The 16,895-nt window shown below is 47.1% G+C and overlaps 1 protein-coding gene across 1 annotated transcript in view; it reads left to right on the forward strand.

Moving 5' to 3' along the window:
* The window catches only part of cyp27a3 (cytochrome P450 family 27 subfamily A member 3), a 65,455-nt gene that overhangs the window by 23,531 nt on the left and 25,029 nt on the right, over positions 1-16,895 (forward strand). Inside the window, exon 4 of the mRNA XM_080199533.1 lies at positions 15,013-15,210. Within this exon, the coding sequence (XP_080055659.1) occupies positions 15,013-15,210 (198 nt within the window). The remainder of the gene's footprint in view (positions 1-15,012; positions 15,211-16,895) is intronic.

The raw sequence follows: 16,895 nt of genomic DNA on the forward strand, positions 1-16,895 counted from the left end.
AGTAGGTTCCAATAAGTGTTGGATATATTGAATGTTGCACATGTGATCATCCTCCGTGGTCTTAAACAAATCAAAATTGAATATAAAAGTAGGGAGGTCTTGCTGCAGCTGTATAGGGCATTGGTGAGGCCGCAGCTGGAGTACTGTGTGCAGTTTTGGGCGCCGCACCTGCGCAAGGATATTTTGGCCCTGGAGGGAGTGCAGAGGAGGTTTACTAGGCTGATACTGGAGTTGAGGGGATTGAGCTATGAGGAGAGGCTGAATAAACTAGGCTTGTACTCGTTAGAGTTTAGAAGAATGAGGGGAGATCTCATTGAGACGTATAAGATGATGAATGGGATGGATAGGATAGAGGTGGAGAGACTCTTCCCGCTCAAAAAAGACAGTAGGACTAGGGGGCACAGCCTCAAGATAAAGGGGAGGCGGTTTAGAACAGAGTTGAGGAGGAACTTCTTCACTCAAAGGGTGGTGAATCTCTGGAATTCTCTGCCCGTTGAAGTGGTGGAGGCTGCCTCGCTAAATATTTTTAAGAAGCGGGTTGATGGGTTCTTGATAAGAGAGGGGATTAAGGGTTATGGGGAGAGGGCGGGAATGTGGAACTGAGCCACAACAGATCAGCCATGATCTTATTGAATGGCGGGGCAGGCTCGAAGGGCTAGATGGCCTACTCCTGCTCCTATTTCTTATGTTCTTATGTTCTTATGTAAAATGCCGTGAGGTACCTGCCATTGTTGGATAGCCCTAATTTAGTTGGTGCTGTTATCACAAAATATCCAATAGGGGCAAATGTAAACTTGTCACTTCCCCACCTACTCTATTTTGTATAATTTCCACTAGACGCTCTCCCCTTTCCTATTTTGTTTTGATTTGGATTAGCAGTTCATATTAATTATGGGCAGCACGATGGTCAGCATTGCTGTCTCAGAGCGCCAGAGACCTGGGTTCGATTCACGGCTTGGGTCACTGTCTGTGCAGAGTTTGCACGTGTCTGCGTGGGTTTCCTCCGGGTGCTCTGGTTTCCTCCCTCCATTCTGAAAGACATTGGCCATTGGCCTCAAGGTCATCCCATTCCTAAAAATGGGAAATTCTTTTTGGTGGCCTGATGTAATTTAAAGCCTAAATCTTTTCATTGAGCGTTTCATTTCACAAAGGTAATAAAAAAGTTTATTCAGTTCAATGAAATTCTTCAATTAAACTAAGTTTATTAAAACATTGAAATGTTAGAATCAAAAATGTTACAAATTAACAATATTCGGACAAACGTACACTTAGGACAAAACAAATGTCATTTTGGCCAAAATGGGAGATCAATGGTCCCACCTGCACAGCTAATCAGTTAGCAGGCTGTCACAAAAGATCTCAGGTTTCATGCCAAAGAACAGAATTGGTTATAGTTTTTATTATCAGATTATAAGCCCAGCACTTAATTAAAAACAATTTCATTCATTCAGTGTTGTGTCAATCTAATGATGGCATGTACTTCAATTAATCATATTTTGACACCTTCAAATATTGATCTGTCGCTCGTCTGTCCGTTTTACGTAGAAACATAGAACAGTACAGCACTCGATGTTGTGCCGAGCTATGTCCAAACCCAAGGTCAAGTTATCCCACTCCCTATCATTCTGGTGTGCTCCATGTGCCTATCCAATAACCATTTGAAAGTTCCTAAAGTGTCTGACTCCACTATCACAGCAGGCAGTGCATTCCATACCCCAACCAGTCTCTGAGTGAAGAATCTACCTCAGACATCCCTCCTATGTCTCCCACCATGAACCTTAAAGCTATGCCCCCCAGTAACAGCTACATCCACCCGAGGAAATAGTCTCTGCACGTCCACTCTAATGTTTTACAAAAGTTCTCTCCTAAAAATGGCTCCTTACGATTCAGCATTTCTCTAACCAGTTTAAACCTAACTTAAATACCAAAATACACCTTTATCTTTTGGCATTATCACCCTGCCTGGGTAATTTACTTTGTTGCATAACATATGCCTGACTTGTGCTGATATCTTTCATGAATACATTTTCCATTTTACTGGCATGTTACAAATTAATTTTTTAGAGACATTATTAAGATGTTACTGAAATATTTTGTATTGTTCTCAAACCACATATTAATACATTAGGTGATAATTTATCTTCATGTTGGGCATTTAGAATGAATGAGAATTCTCAACTATACCAGGCCATTTGCATAAACTGTAGACAGCACTGATCCCTGTGGCACACCACTCAATACATCTTGCCAACTTGAAAAAGACCCATTTATGCCTACTTTCTGTTTCCTGGTAGCTAACCAGTCTTCTATTCATGCCAATGTGTTCCCCCTTTTAACAGAGCTTTGACTTTTCGAAATAACCTTTGATGTGGCTCTTTACGAAATGTCATCTGGAAATCTAAGTACAGTACATCCATCAGTTCCCCTTTATCCGCAGTAGGAATTATTTCCTCACAGAACTCCAATAAATTTGTTGAGCATGATTCCTCTTTCAACGAACCATGTTGACTCTACCTGAATGGAGATAGACACGCTGGGAAAGATAGATTTTTGTTGTCTTAGACAATTAAGGGATATTGGGGAGGGGGGGGAGTAGGCGGGAAAATGAAGATGAAGCTCAAGAACATCAATGATTGTAATGAACAGAGAAAAGGCTCAATGGGCCGAACGTTCTCCTGCTTCTTATTCTGTAGAAGAGCCGTAGGGCTTGAGAAATGAACTTTGTGCATCCTGACAACTCTCAATGTTAAAATGGCGCCATGGGCTTGTAGGGCTGAAGGGCCTGTTTCCTGTGCTGTGTTGTTCTTTGTTCTTTGTCTTAAGCCATTTTTATGGCTATGCATTTCAATAGAAGGTCATTCAATTGAACTTCTCAGATCAGTTACTGGCTGAAACTGAAGGCTATCATCAAAGCTGTGATGATACTATGCCTTTAAGAAATGTATTTGTGCCATGTTTCTTGTGCAGGAATTGTTGTAGCAGTGAGTTCTGTTAACCGGTGCCACTTCATCTCTAACCGCCAGCCCTGGTGTTACTGCAGCGGCATAATTGACCTTAATTGCTAAAGTGTTTGTTTTAATCTTGACTAATGCAGTTCCGTTATTTTTATGTTTTCTCCGTGGATTTTTTTTCCGAGGAGGGCTTGATTAGATTGATTGACAGGAAAGTTGATGTGTTTGGACGGGACTAGGCTTACACGGGTAACTAAGCTGAGTTGCTGCTTGGAATTGTTTGAGAGAAGCACTTCCCTTTCTCACTGTGGATTTGGAGGCTGGGATCTGACGGGAAGTAAGGCTCTTTCTCTGGAGGCTGCTGTACTGGAGTCAGAAGATTCCCATACAGCAGCTTCCAGAGAAAGAGCAAACACAATGGACTGAGTGGCCTCCTTAGGTGCTGAATGGTTCTCTGGAAAGGTGGTGTTCCCTAAAGTGACTGTGTTCCCTGGTCTTGTTTAAGCCATTCCACCTCACAGAATTGCCTACTGTTTGGACAAATGTAGGGATGTTGATCGGAGCAGTTGGAGGTGGGTAGTCATGTGGTGTAACCTCCAGGGATATGTCTACCTGGCGTAGGCTACCTGCTTGCCTCCTCCAGGTACCTGATCCAATCGTGGCTCTTCACGTCTGGGTTCAGATAGCCCCAACCTTTGGGTTTTTTTCTCTTTTTATTTGAACCAGACCATCGTGGTCACCGCTGACCAGAGATTATTTTTTGTGTGGCCTTCCAGAGACCAAGATTGTTCTTCATCTCCCCTGAGCCTCACTGGTACGAAACCAAAAATCTCACGGTGCTGTCCCTGAATCTTGTTCGCGCTTTCCCGGGAATGTGGCAGTCTTTCCTTCCTTTCGTGTTCCCCCTTCGCTAGATTGCAGGCTCAAATTCCTCCCCCTGGGCTCGAGTACAAAAAAAATGAGGCTGACAATCCGAGGGCAGTACCGAGGGGTGTGCTGCACTGTCAGAGGTGCCCTCTCTTCTGGAGGGGGTCTTAAACATTGGCCTCATTTGTCTGCTCGAGTGGATATAACACGCTTGCCGTAATTTTACCACCTGGCCCGCCCGAGGCTCATAAGATCCCGCCCGAGGCCAATGAAAAATGCCGTTCTGTGAGCCTCGCCCGTCCGATTCCGGGCAGGGGAGTGCGCCCCTTCCGGTGTCCTTCCCAACATTTATCCTTCAACCAACATCACCAACGCAGATAATCTGGGTATTATGAGTTTGCTGCTCGTGGGATCTTGCTGTGCACAAATCAGCTGCCATGTTTCCTACTTCACGAATGTGACTACCCCTCAGGAGTACCCGATTGGCTGTAATGTTCTTTTTGGGACATCCCGTGGACATGAAAAGTGCCGCAGCATTGCGAGTCTCTCTTTTTTTTACATTTCCTTTTGCTACCCACAGGCCTTTTAAACCCAAACTAGGCCTCTCTGAGCTACAGGGTTGTTGACTTGTTTCAAAACACCTCCTACTCTTTTCAGCTTGATTGATGGCCTTGACCTTTCACCCTCACCGCCCCAATTTAAAACTCTGTAAAGGTTCGGAGGTCGGCTGGGGAAACGTTGTTAGGGAAGGTAACTGCAGTTCGAACGAGAGTGGGCCTGTTTGAACCGCCGTAGGTAAACAGCCTCGGGGGCAACCTTCCTCATCTTGCCTTTTGGCCGTCCGCTATGGGTCATGCAGCTGGTCGCACTCTCACTTTTGAGTCAGAGGGTTGTGGATTCAGAAGCTGGAGTACAGAAATCCAGAGTGAGATTCCTATGCCAGTACTGGGGGAGTGTGGCACTGGCTGAGGTGTAGCCTTCCCAATGAGAGGTTGAACCTTTCGGCTGCCTGTATCAGCTCCCGTGGCATTATGTGAAGCCCTGAGGCATTGTCCCTTGTGTTCCAGGTCAACATTTGTCCCTCCGCGTATATTGAAAGGAGGATTCGGGGTAGACCGTTTGGGACGGAGATGAGGAGACATTTCTTCACCCAAAGAGTGGTGAGCCTGTGGAATTCATTACCACAGGAAGTAGTTGATGCCAGAACATTGAATGCATTCAAGAGGCAGCTGGATATAGCACTTGGGGCGAATGGGATCAAAGATTATAGGGAAAAAGCAGGGTTAGGTATTGAGTTGATCAGCCGTCATCATTATAAATGGCGGCGCAGGCTCAAAGGGCCCAATGGCCTCCTCCTACCCCTATCTCCTATGTTCCTATCTTTCTATGAAATGTTCATGGAAAATGGAAGCCAGGGTAGGCCATTCGGCCCTTCGAGTCTGCTCTGCCATTCATTTTGATCATGGCCAACCATCAAATTCAATACCGCGCCCCCCCCATATCCTTGATGTCATTAGCCCCAAGAGTTATATCAAATGAGTCCCTACATTGCAGAAGAAGGTAGTTTGCACCGACCACAATTCCACCCAGGCGCTATCCCCATTATCTCATGCATTTGCCCTAGCTGGTCCCCCTGACACTAAGGGGCAATTTAGCATGACCAGTCCACCCTAACCCGCACATCTTTGGAATGTGGGAGGAAACCCATGGAGACATGAGGAGAATGAACAAATTCCACACAGGTGACCCGAGGCTGGAATTGAACCCGGGTCCTTGGCGCTGTGAGGCAGCAGTGCTAACCACTATGCCACAGTGCCGTCCATCTATCTAATACCTTCCTGAAATCATACAACGTTTTGGCCTCAACTACATTCCACACATTCGTCACCCTCTGGGGGAAGAAATTTCTCCTTACTTCAGTCCTAAAAGGTTTACCCCTTATCTTCAAATTATGACTCCCGAGCTCTGGACTCCTTTTAGTTTCTTGCGGTCTTGGTTAGAGCAGAAGCCATTAACAAGCTGTAGCTCTGCCTCAGTGCTATACTGAAGAGCTGGCGAGGATAAAATCCTGCAATTACCTGGGGTAATTACCACCTTTGGAATCAAAGGCAGGAGTTCCACTACTAAACCATATCTCAAAAGAGCCTTCTTTAGCACCTAAAGGAAGTGAGATTCGCGTACTGAGCACATGTCTGTGAGACCACAGGTCAAAACTTTGTCCTGTCTCCCCAGATGCTGTCAGACCTGCTGAAGTTTTGCAGCATTTTCTATCCGATTCCAACGTCCACAGTAATTCACTTTAATCAAAGACTGAGCTATCTTTTTCAGCAGTTGACTGGACCTTGACCTGGGTGGAATATTGCCTGCAAGGACAGTGCACTCTGTCTGATAATAATTGACTGTCTGTCAGCCTGAGTAGCCATCTCCATCCCTCTGCTCTCCCTGTTCTTTATTTCCCATTATTGTCTCTTTATTCCCGTGTCAGGAAGTTTGAATACTGGAAGGAATAAGCTTGCTACTGGAAAGATGAGAATTCTTTGTTGTTGGAAATGTGATGCAAAGGAATGGGTACAATTCTACAGGGAGCGAAGGTTATTTTAAGTTTATTCATTAGTGTCACAAGTAGGCTTACATTAACACTGCAATGAAGTTACTGTGAAAATCCCCGAGTGAGCACACGCCGGCGCCTGTTCAGGGACACTAAGGGAGAATTTAGCACGGACACTGCGCCTAAACCTCACGTCATTCAGACTGTGGGAGGAAACAGGAGCACCCAGAGGGTGCCCACACAGACACGGGGAGAACATCCCAACGCACAGACAGCGACCCAAACCAGGAATCGAACCTGGGTCCCTGGCGCTGTGAAGCCGCTGTGCTAACCACTGTACCAGCTAGGCTAAGGGACCTGGGCTGATGTGTGCATAAATCATTGAATATGGCAAGGCAGATTGAGAAAGTGATTAAAAGGGCTGTACAGAGAGAAACAGAGGGCCTTATTTTACCATTTTGATTCTAAATGCTTGGGTGGCCATGAAACTGAGAATGTTTCAGATCTGACTTTTAGACCTCTTCTCAGGCACCCTCGTACTGCCTGAAAAAATATCAGCCATTCCGAATCGTGCCACAGAAGCCTGTGGGCAAGGTTTAACGCACCCGAAATCACGCAGCTCCAATCGACTGCGCACGCGCAGAGAAAGTTGATAGAATGCTGCTCCCCTGCCACCCCCTCCTGGGCCGGGTGATGCCTCCCTCTGGCCCCCACCGACATTGCCCCATCCCCTCAACATTACTGAGCCCCTTATGACCCCCCCCCCCAACACTACCCAGACCGATCGCAGCTCCCCTTCCCCTCCACTTAGACATAATTCCAGCGGATCCCCCCTTTCCCTCCATCGACCTCAGACAGAGTGGCAGCAGACGCCCCCCTTCCCCCTCACTGACCTCAGACAGAGTGGCAGCAGACGCCCCCCTTCCCCCTCACTGACCTCAGACAGAGTGGCAGCGGATCCCCCTCACCAATCTCAGGCTGAATGGCATTGAACCCCTTCCCCCTCACCCCTCAGCACCCTCCCCCCCCCCCCCCCCCCCCACACTGATCTCAGGCAGAGTGGCAGGAGACCCCCCCCCACACTTTCCCCTCACGGATCACACACAGAATGGCAGCAGCAGCACACACACACACCCCCCTGTTTTGGGTACGGTCCCAGTCACAGCCATTTTTGGGCCTTGGTAAAGGGGGAACCCAGCGCGGAGGTGGGCGTGGATCATCCTACTCACCTCACGCCCGACTTTATCAAATTTTCGTGAAAGCGAATGCAACGCGATGGTAAAATCAGGCCCACAGAGTACAAACGCAAGGAGGTTGCGTTGAACCCACTCTTTTGATCTCAGTTGGACTATTCTGTCCCAATTCAGAGCGATAAACTTTTAGGAAGGATGTAAAAATGACAGAGGAGGGGCAAAGAGATAACAAGAATGGTTCTAAAAATAAGGAATGTCAGTTATGGGAATAAATGAGAGAACCTGGGGTTGTTCTCCTTGTAGGTTGAGAGGATGGTGTTCCAAGTCATAGAGTCATAGAAGCCCTACACTGCAGAAGGAGGCCATTTGGCCCATCGGGTTTGCACCGACCACAATCCCATCCAGGCCCTACTCCCTTATCCCTACATATTTATCTGCTAATCCCTCGAACCTACACATTTCAGGACACTAAGGGGCGATTTTAGCATGGCCAATCAACCTAACCCGCACATCTTTGGACTGTGGGAGGAAACTGGAGTACCTGGAGGAAACCCACGCAGACACAGGGAGAATGTGCAAACTCCACACAGACAGTGACCCATGATGAAGGTGTGGGCCTTGTAGCTGGGGATAAACTGATCCCATTGGCAGCAAGGTGATAAACCAGAGGACTCTGAGTTAAAGCGATTGATAAAAGAACAAGAGGAGGCACAGGGCCAAGCTTTGTAACGCAGCGAGCGGTTAGGACTGGGAGGCCAGCGCCTGAGAATGTGGCGGAGGCAGCTTTCGAAAGGGAGTTGGATAATTCATGACCTGAAAAGAAAAGCATTGTAGAATTATGAGGAAAAGGCAAGGGAATGGGACAGGCTGAGTTGCTCTTGCAGAGGGCTAGCTATTGTAGGATGTTGGTTATAGTTTGAGTAGTTCTGAAGAAGTCTTTGTAATCATATGTAGGTTAACTGTAAATCTTTATTGACCTCAACTTATTTACAAATATAGGGTGGGATTCTCTGGTCTCCCAGCCGCATGTTACCTGCTGGTGGTAGGTGGGGTGTTGTTTGCTAATGGTCGGATTCTCCCAGTCCCGCTGCGGTCAGTGGGATTTCCCATTGATCTCAGGCAGAGACCCGTGGGTGGGGGTTGCGCTGCTAGCAAGACCGGAGAATCCGGCTGGCATGAACTGCCAGAGAATTCCGGCCATCGTTTAAATTTAAAGTTTATTTATCAGTGTCACAAGTAGGCTCACATTAACACTGCAATGAAGTTACTGTGAAAATCCCCTAGTCACTACACTCCAGCGCCTGTTCGGATACACTGAGGGAGAGTTTAGCACAGCCAATGCACCCTAACCCCAAGCACATTTTTCAGACTGGGAGGAAACCCAGGCAGGCACGGGGAGAATGTACAGACTCCACACAGACAATGAGCCAAGCCGGGGATTGAATCTGTGTCCCTCGTGCTGTGAGGCAGCAGTGCCAACCACTGCGTCACTGTGCCGTTCACAAAAGGGTAAAGGATTATAAACTGGGAGTTGTCTCCGTACTCGCTGGTAAACACATCTCTGTCCAACACTTGGCTGACCCTGGGTGAGGGTTATGTATGAGCGGTGCTGGACTCAATCCCACATTAATCTGATAGATGCCAGATACTTTTACTACACCAGCAAGAACATGATGAGCCAAATGGCCTCCTCACATGCTCTGTGTCATATTATTTTCTGACTTGTTATGCCTGGTTCTTTTGCTGTAGCGATCTAGAATTTTATTTGAGAACTATGCAGGCAATAATTTCCCAATCATTTTCTAGCAAGCAGTGTTAATATTGACTGAAGTTTCTATTTGCAGTAAGTTGTTTAGTGCACAGTTGGCCAGCCTTCATTAAAATTCAGAGTGCATGAGTTCAAATCCCCTCAGTATGAGAACTTCAACTGAATTGTAGACCGGTGAGCCTTACTTCTGTTGTGGGCAAAGTTTTGGAAAGAATTATAAGGGATAGGATTTATAATCACCTAGAGGGAAATAAATTGATTAGGGATAGTCAGCACGGTTTTGTGAAGGGTAGGTCGTGCCTCAAGCCTTATTGAGTTTTTTGAAAAGGTGACCAAAGAGGTGGATAAGGGTAAGGCAGTTGACGTGGTGTATGTGGATTTTAGCAAAGCGTTTGATAAGGTTCCCCATGGTAGGCTACTGCAGAAAGTGTAGATGCATGGGATTGAGGGTGATTTAGCAGTTTGGATCAGGAATTGGCTAGCTGATAGAAGACAGAGGGTGGCGGTTGATGGGAAATATTCAACCTGGAGTTCAGTTACAAGTGGTGTACCTCAAGGATCTGTTTTGGGGCCACTGCTGTTTGTCATTTTTATAAATGACCTAGATGAGGGTGTAGAAGGATGGATTAGTAAATTTGCTGATGACACCAAAGTCGGAGGAGTTGTAGACAGTGCAGATGGATGTTACAGTTTGCAGAGGGACATTGGTAAGCTGCAGAGCTGGGCCGAGAGGTGGCAAATGGAGTTTAATGCGGAAAAGTGTGAGGTGATTCACTTTGGTAAGAGTAACAGGAGTACAGAATATAGGGCTAATGGAAGGACTCTTGGTAGTGTTGACGAGCAGAGAGATCTCGGTGTACATGTGCACAGATCCCTGAAAGTTGGCACCCAGGTTGATAAGGTTGTTAATAAGGCGTACAGTGTGTTAGCCTTTATTGGTGGTGGGAGTGAATTTCGGAACCGTGAGGTCATGTTGCAACTGTACAAAACTCTGGTGTGGCCACACTTGGAGTGTTGCGTACATAGAACGGAAAAACGAATTGCATGGAGGATGCGGAAAGTCTGCAGGGAGATCTGGATAGGCTGAGTGAGTGGGCGAGGACCTGGCAGATGGAGTATAACATTAGCAAATGTGAGGTTATCCACTTTGGTAGAAATAATAGTAGGAGGGATTACTATTTAAAGGGTGAAAAGCTGCAGCATGCTACAGTGCAGAGGGACCTGGGGGTCCTTGTGCGTGAATTGCAAAAACTCAGTCTGCAGGTGCAGCAGGTGATCAAAAAGGCGAATGGGATGCTGGCCTTTATAGCGAGGGGGATAGAATATAAAAGCAGGGAGGTCTTGCTGGAACTGTACAAGGCACTGGTGAGGCCGCAACTGGAGTACTGTGTGCAGTTTTGGTCCCCTTATTTGCAAAAGGATATATTAGCCTTGGAGGGAGTACAGAGAAGGTTCATCAGTCTGATACCGGACATGAGGAGGTTAGCTTATGAGGAGAGATTCAATAGACTGGGCCTGTACTCATTACAGTTTAGAAGGCTGAGGGGGGATCTTGTAGAGACTTACAAGATAATGAGGGGCTAGATAACGTAGAGGTAGAGAGATTCTTTCCACTTAAAAAGGAAAACAGAACTAGAGGGCACAGCCTCAAAATAAGGGGGGGGGGGGCAGTTTTGAATGGAGTTGAGGAGGAACTTCTTCACTCAAAGGGTGGTGAGTCTCTGGAATTCTCTGCCCATTGAAGTGGTGGAGGCTGCCTCGCTGAATATATTTAAGTCACGGGTAGATAGATTTCTGATAGACAAGGGAATTAAGGGTTATGGGGGGAAAGCGGGAAAGTGGAACTGATCCACTTCAGATCAGCCATGATCTTATTGAATGGCGGGGCAGGCTCGAAGGGCTAGAACGCCTACTCCTGCTCCTATTTCTTATGTTCTTATAGAGATGGCAGTTAGCTTCTGGATGACTTTCGTGTATCTTTGTCACGAAACAGGGCCATTGTCTCACTCGTACTATCAACCATCAGAATGCAGCCAATGACTGAATTTGCATCCTCAGCCCTCCTTTTTTAAACAAGTTTTACTGTTCCTGGCCACACAGCTCAATCTTGAATATATTATAACTTAATTCTTCTGTTGATTCCAAAGTACATCCTTTAGTACACTCATATTTGGAACATTCCAGAAAACATTTGGAACAAGTTGCTTTGGCTCATTTGTCCATTTTCCGAAATCCACAGGTCTCCTTTAAACATAAAACATCGAATACAGGAGCAGGAAGAAGCCAATCGGGCCTTCGAGCCTGCTCCGCCATTCATCACGATCATGGCTGATCGTCCAACTCAATAGCCTAATCCTGCTTTCTCCCCACAACCTTTGATCCCATTCACCCCAAGTGCTATATCCAGCTGCCTCTTGAATACATTTAATGTTTTGGTACCAACTACTTCCTGTGGTAATGAATTCCACAGGCCCACCACTCTTTGGGTGAAGAAATGTCTCTTCAGCTCCTTCCTAAGATGTCTATCCTGAATCTTCAGACTGTGACCCATGGTTCTGGACTCCCCCATCATGTATATTAATGATTTGGATGAGAATATTGGAGGCATGGTTAGTAACTTTGCAGATGACACTAAGATTGGTGGCATAGTGGACAGTGAAGAAAGTTATCCCCAATTGCAATGGGATCTTGATCAATTGGGCCAGTGGGCTGATGAATAGCAGATGGAGTTTAAATTAGACAAATGCGAGGTGATGCATTTTGATAGATTGAACCAGGGCAGGACTTACTCAGTTAATGGTAGGGCACTGGGGAGAGTTACAAAACAAAGACATCTCGGGGTACATGTTTATAGCTCCCCGAAAGTGGAGTCATGGATGGACAGAGTGGTGAAGAAGGCATTCGGCATGCTTGGTTTCATCGGTTAGAACATTGAATACAGGAATTGGAATGTCTTGTTGAAGTTGTACAAGACATTGGTAAGGCCACAATTGGAATACTGTGTGCAATTCTGGTCACCCCTATTATAGAAAGGGTATTACTAAACTAGAAAGAGTGCAAAAAAGATTTACTAGGATGCTACCGGGACTTGACGGATTGAGTTATAAACAGGCTGGATAGATGGGACTTTTTCTCTGGAGCGTAGGAGGCTGAGGGGTGATCTTTTAGAGGTCTCTAAAATAATGAGGGGCATAGATTAGCTCGATAGTCAATATCTTTTCCCAAAGGTAGGGGAGTCTAAAACTAGAGTGCATAGGTTTAAGGTGAGAGATCAGAAGTGTCCAGAGAGGCAATTTTTTCACACAGAGAGTGCTGAGTATCTGGAACAAGCTGCCAGAGGTAGTAATAGAGGTGGGTAGAATTTTATCTTTTGAAAAGCATTTAGATAGTTACATGGGTATGATGGGTATAGAGGGATATGGGCCAAATGCGGGCAACTGGGATTAGCGTAGGGGTTTTAAAAAAAAGGCAGCATGGACAAGTTGGGCCAAAAGGGCCTGTTTCCATGCTGTAAACCTCTATGACTCTATAACATCCTCCCCACATCAACCCTGTCTAGATCTTTATAACTTTATAAGTCTCTATGAGATCCCCTTCCATTCATCTGAACTCCAGCAAAAACAATCCTAACCTAGTCAATCTCTGCTTACAATCAGTCCCGCCATCCCTGGAATCAGCCTGGCAAACCTTCGCTGCACTCCCTCAAGCACAAGAACATCCTTCCACAGAAAAGGAGACCAAAACTGTGCACAGCATTCTAGGTGTGGCCTCACCAGGGCCCTGTATAATTGCAGCAACACATCCCTGCTCCTGTACTCAAAACCTCTCGCAATGAAGGCCAACATATCATTTGCTTTTTAACCGCCTGCTGCACCTGCATGCTTACCTTCAGCGACTGGTGCACAAGGACCCCCAGATCCCACTGTACACCCTCTCTCCCAATCTACAGCCATTCAGGCAGTAATCTGCCTTCTTGTTTTTGCTTCCAAAGCGAATAACCTCACATTTATCCAATTTATACTGTACTGCCATTGACTTGTCTACTGGCCCAACCTGTCCAGATCATTCTGAGGGATCTCTGCGTCAGTGTCAGAGTTCAGCCTCCCACCCCACTTGCTCTCCCTGAGATGTTACATTTTGTTCCCTTGTACAAATCAGTAATATATAATGTGAGTAGCTGGGGTCCCAGCACCGATCCCTGTGGCACCCCACTAGTTACTGCCTGCCAATTTGAAAAGCACCCATTAATTCCTACTCTTTGCTTCCTCTCTGCCAACCAGTTTTCTATCCATCTCAATTCACTTCCCCCAATCCCGTGTGCTTTAATCTTGCACGGTAATCTTTTAGGCAGGACTTTGTCAAATGCTTTCTGAAGTCCAATATTTCTGAGTGTAATTCTGTGTTTTCTCTACATCATCATCATGTGTCATTCCAAATGCTTTTTTCAGCAGAGGACACGGGTGGGATTGTGGTTAGCACTGCTGCCTCACAGCGCCAGAGACCCGGATTCGATTCCCAGCTTGGGTCACTGTCTGCGTGGGGTTTGCGCGTTCTTCCCATGTCTGTGTGGGTTTCCTCCGGGTGCTCCGGTTTTCTCTCTGTCTGAAAGACGTGCTGGTCAGGTGCATGCTAAATTGCACCTTAGTGTCAGGGGGGATTAGCTTGGGTAAATGCGTGGGGTTGGGGCCTGGGTGGGATTGTGGTCGGTGCAGACTCGATGGGCCAAATGGCCTCCTTCTGCACTGTAGGATTCTATCTTGCTGAAGACTGATCAGACCTTCCTTGGGCCGTACCCTAACTGTGTACTAGCTTTACTCAAATCTGTGCATTCATTTTTGAGGTATCTTGTTTAGAGACAAACAGGGTGGGAGCATTACTCCACTCACCATCAGTGGCAGAGTGAAACACTGTTAACACTATACAGTTCAAATTGCTGGATACACACATAGCTCCTGTGGAGCATTGCAAGAACATAAGAAATAGGAGCAGGAGTAGGCCATCTAACCCTTCGAGCCTGCCCCGCCATTCAATAAGATCATGGCTGGTCTGAAGTGGAACAGTTCCACTTTCCCGCTTTCTCCCCATAACCCTTAATTCCCTTGTCTATCAGAAACCTATCTACCCGTGACTTAAATATATTTAGCGAGGCAGCCTCCACCACTTCAACAGGCAGAGAGTTCCAGAGATTCACCACCCTTTGAGTGAAGAAGTTCCTCCTCAACTCCGATCTAAACTGCTCCCCGCTTATCTTGAGGCTGTGCCCTCTAGTCCTGCTGTCCTTTCTGAGCGGGAAGAATCTCTCTACCTCGACCCTATCCATCCCCTTCATTATCTTATACGTCTCTATAAGATCCCCTCTCATCCTTCTAAACTCCAACAAGTACAAACCCAGTCTATTCAGTCTCTCTCCATCGTCCAACCCCCTCATCTCTGGCTTCAAATTGGAAATCTTCATTGTCCAACTCCAAATTGGAGAACATTCTCGCTGAGGTAAAATGTAGAAATGTTAGTGCAGCATCAAAAACATCCTGAATAAGCCTTTGTCCCTAATGCTGGACCCTCAAGTGTTATTCAAGTTTAAAGTTGCACAAGGACTTTGTAACAAGTCCTTTCTTTATTCAACTCTCACTAGTTTTGCCAACAATCTGTCAGCTTTATTTTTTTTCTGTGCTTTCCTTCTCACAGCCATCTGCAACATACTGTTTGAAACGAGGATGGGATGCCTGGAGGAAGAGATTCCCAAGGAGACGCAGAAGTTCATCGAGGCCGTGTTTGAGGTGTTCCGTATTTCTGCCATTATTGTCTTCTTCCCAAAGGCAATGTGGCCATTTATATCGCTGTGGAAACAATTTGTGGCAGCGTGGGACTACCTCTTTTACATCAGTAAGATGAAATTATTTAAGAGCCGGTTGTTTTGTGAGGTTCGTCTCCTTTACTTTGAGAATGAGCAACCTGGGAAGCCCCCTTAAAAAGGTCAGGTAATTCCCCAATCCCCCTTCTCCCAATCCCCCTTCTCCCAGAATGTACCAACCAGTAGCAGGAGCTGGGAAAACAGAAATATTGGGCTGGATATCACACTCACAAAGTGCTCCCCTCGCAAACCTCGAACGTACACAAAATCAAGATACTGCGGATGCTGGAGATTTGAAATAAAATGCTGGGAAAACTCAGCCGTCCGCATTTGTTGTCCATTCCCTTGAATTTAGTGGCTTTCTAGACCGTTTCAGAGGTCAGCTGAGGGTCAGCCGCATTGCTTGTGGCTCTGGGTAGGCCAGCCTGTCAGGACGGCAGACTTCCTTCCCTAAAGGAAGGGTTTTTCTGACAATCGACAACAGTTCCACGGTCATCCGTAGTTTCTTAATTCCAGACTTTTTTTTAAATTGGATTCAAATTCCACCATCTACAGTGGTGGGATTCAAACCCGGGTCCCCAGAACATTAGCTGAGTTTCTGCATTAACAGTCTAGCGATAAGGTCCCCAGGCCGTCGCAGAGTTAACGTTTTGGGGTTGTGCGACTCTTACCCCTCCAGAGGGTTAACTGTGTCTCCCTGTCCGCCGACGTTGCCAGACCTGCTGAGTTCAGCCGACGTTTTCTGTTTTGAATTCAAAGTTCTGAGGACGCAAGGTCTCCAGTAGAACCTCGTCGCGCCGATATTGCGGAATGCGATCGAGTGTGGGAATCAGAAGCCCCAGCCACCCTTGTGAGATAAACAATTCACTTAGCGACTGAGTGACAGAGTCACCTCAATGGAATTCCTTGTTTCCTGCTGCGTCGCAGAGGGAATGATTTTGGGAGTGCTTTATGGCAGATACCGTGTGGCAGAACGGTGGCACAGTGGTGAGCACTGCGGTCTCACAGAGCAGGGTTCAAATCCAGTCTCCGGTCACTTGTCTGTGTGGAGCTTGCACGTTCTGCCCCCTGTCTGTACGGGGTTTCCTCCGGGTGCTCCGGTTTCCTCCCCCAGTCCAAAGATGCGCAGATTAGGTGGATTGGCCGTGCTAAATTGCCCCTTGGTGTCAGGGCGATTAGCAGGGTAAATGCATGGGGTCGCGGGGATAGGGCCTGGGTGGGATTGTTGCCGGTGCAGGCTCGATGGGCTGAATGGCCTCCTCCTGCACTGTAGGACTCTGGGACTGTGTGAACCTTTGTGGGGCGGAGGGGTGGGGTTGGGGGGGTTGGTGGAGGTGGGAGGGGTGGGAAGGGTGAGGGGGGTGGGGTTGGGGGGGGTAGGGTGGGTGGGGTGGAGGGAAGGGTGAGGGGGTGGGGTGGAGGGTTCGGGGGCTGGGGGCGGCGGTGGGGAGGGCTGCAGTTGGCAGCAGATTCCGCAGGGGAAGGTGGCAGTGTCTGTATGGATTTGGACTTTATTTAACCGGGACGGGAGCAGTGTAATGTGTAGCTGTGACTGTTTACCCTCATTTTCACCCCGTCACCCCAGCCTAGACTCCTGATTGGATGCAGAGCCAGCCCTTTGCAGCATTGATTGGCCAAATTCCCATTGGCTGGCTGCTGATTGGCCCCCTTGACACACGGAGCTGGGATCCCATGGACGGGAGCGAGTGGATCTCTG

This window comes from Carcharhinus amblyrhynchos, chromosome 11, assembly GCF_965287045.1.
Source record: "Carcharhinus amblyrhynchos chromosome 11, sCarAmb.v2.hapA, whole genome shotgun sequence".
Classification (NCBI taxonomy): domain Eukaryota; kingdom Metazoa; phylum Chordata; class Chondrichthyes; order Carcharhiniformes; family Carcharhinidae; genus Carcharhinus; species Carcharhinus amblyrhynchos.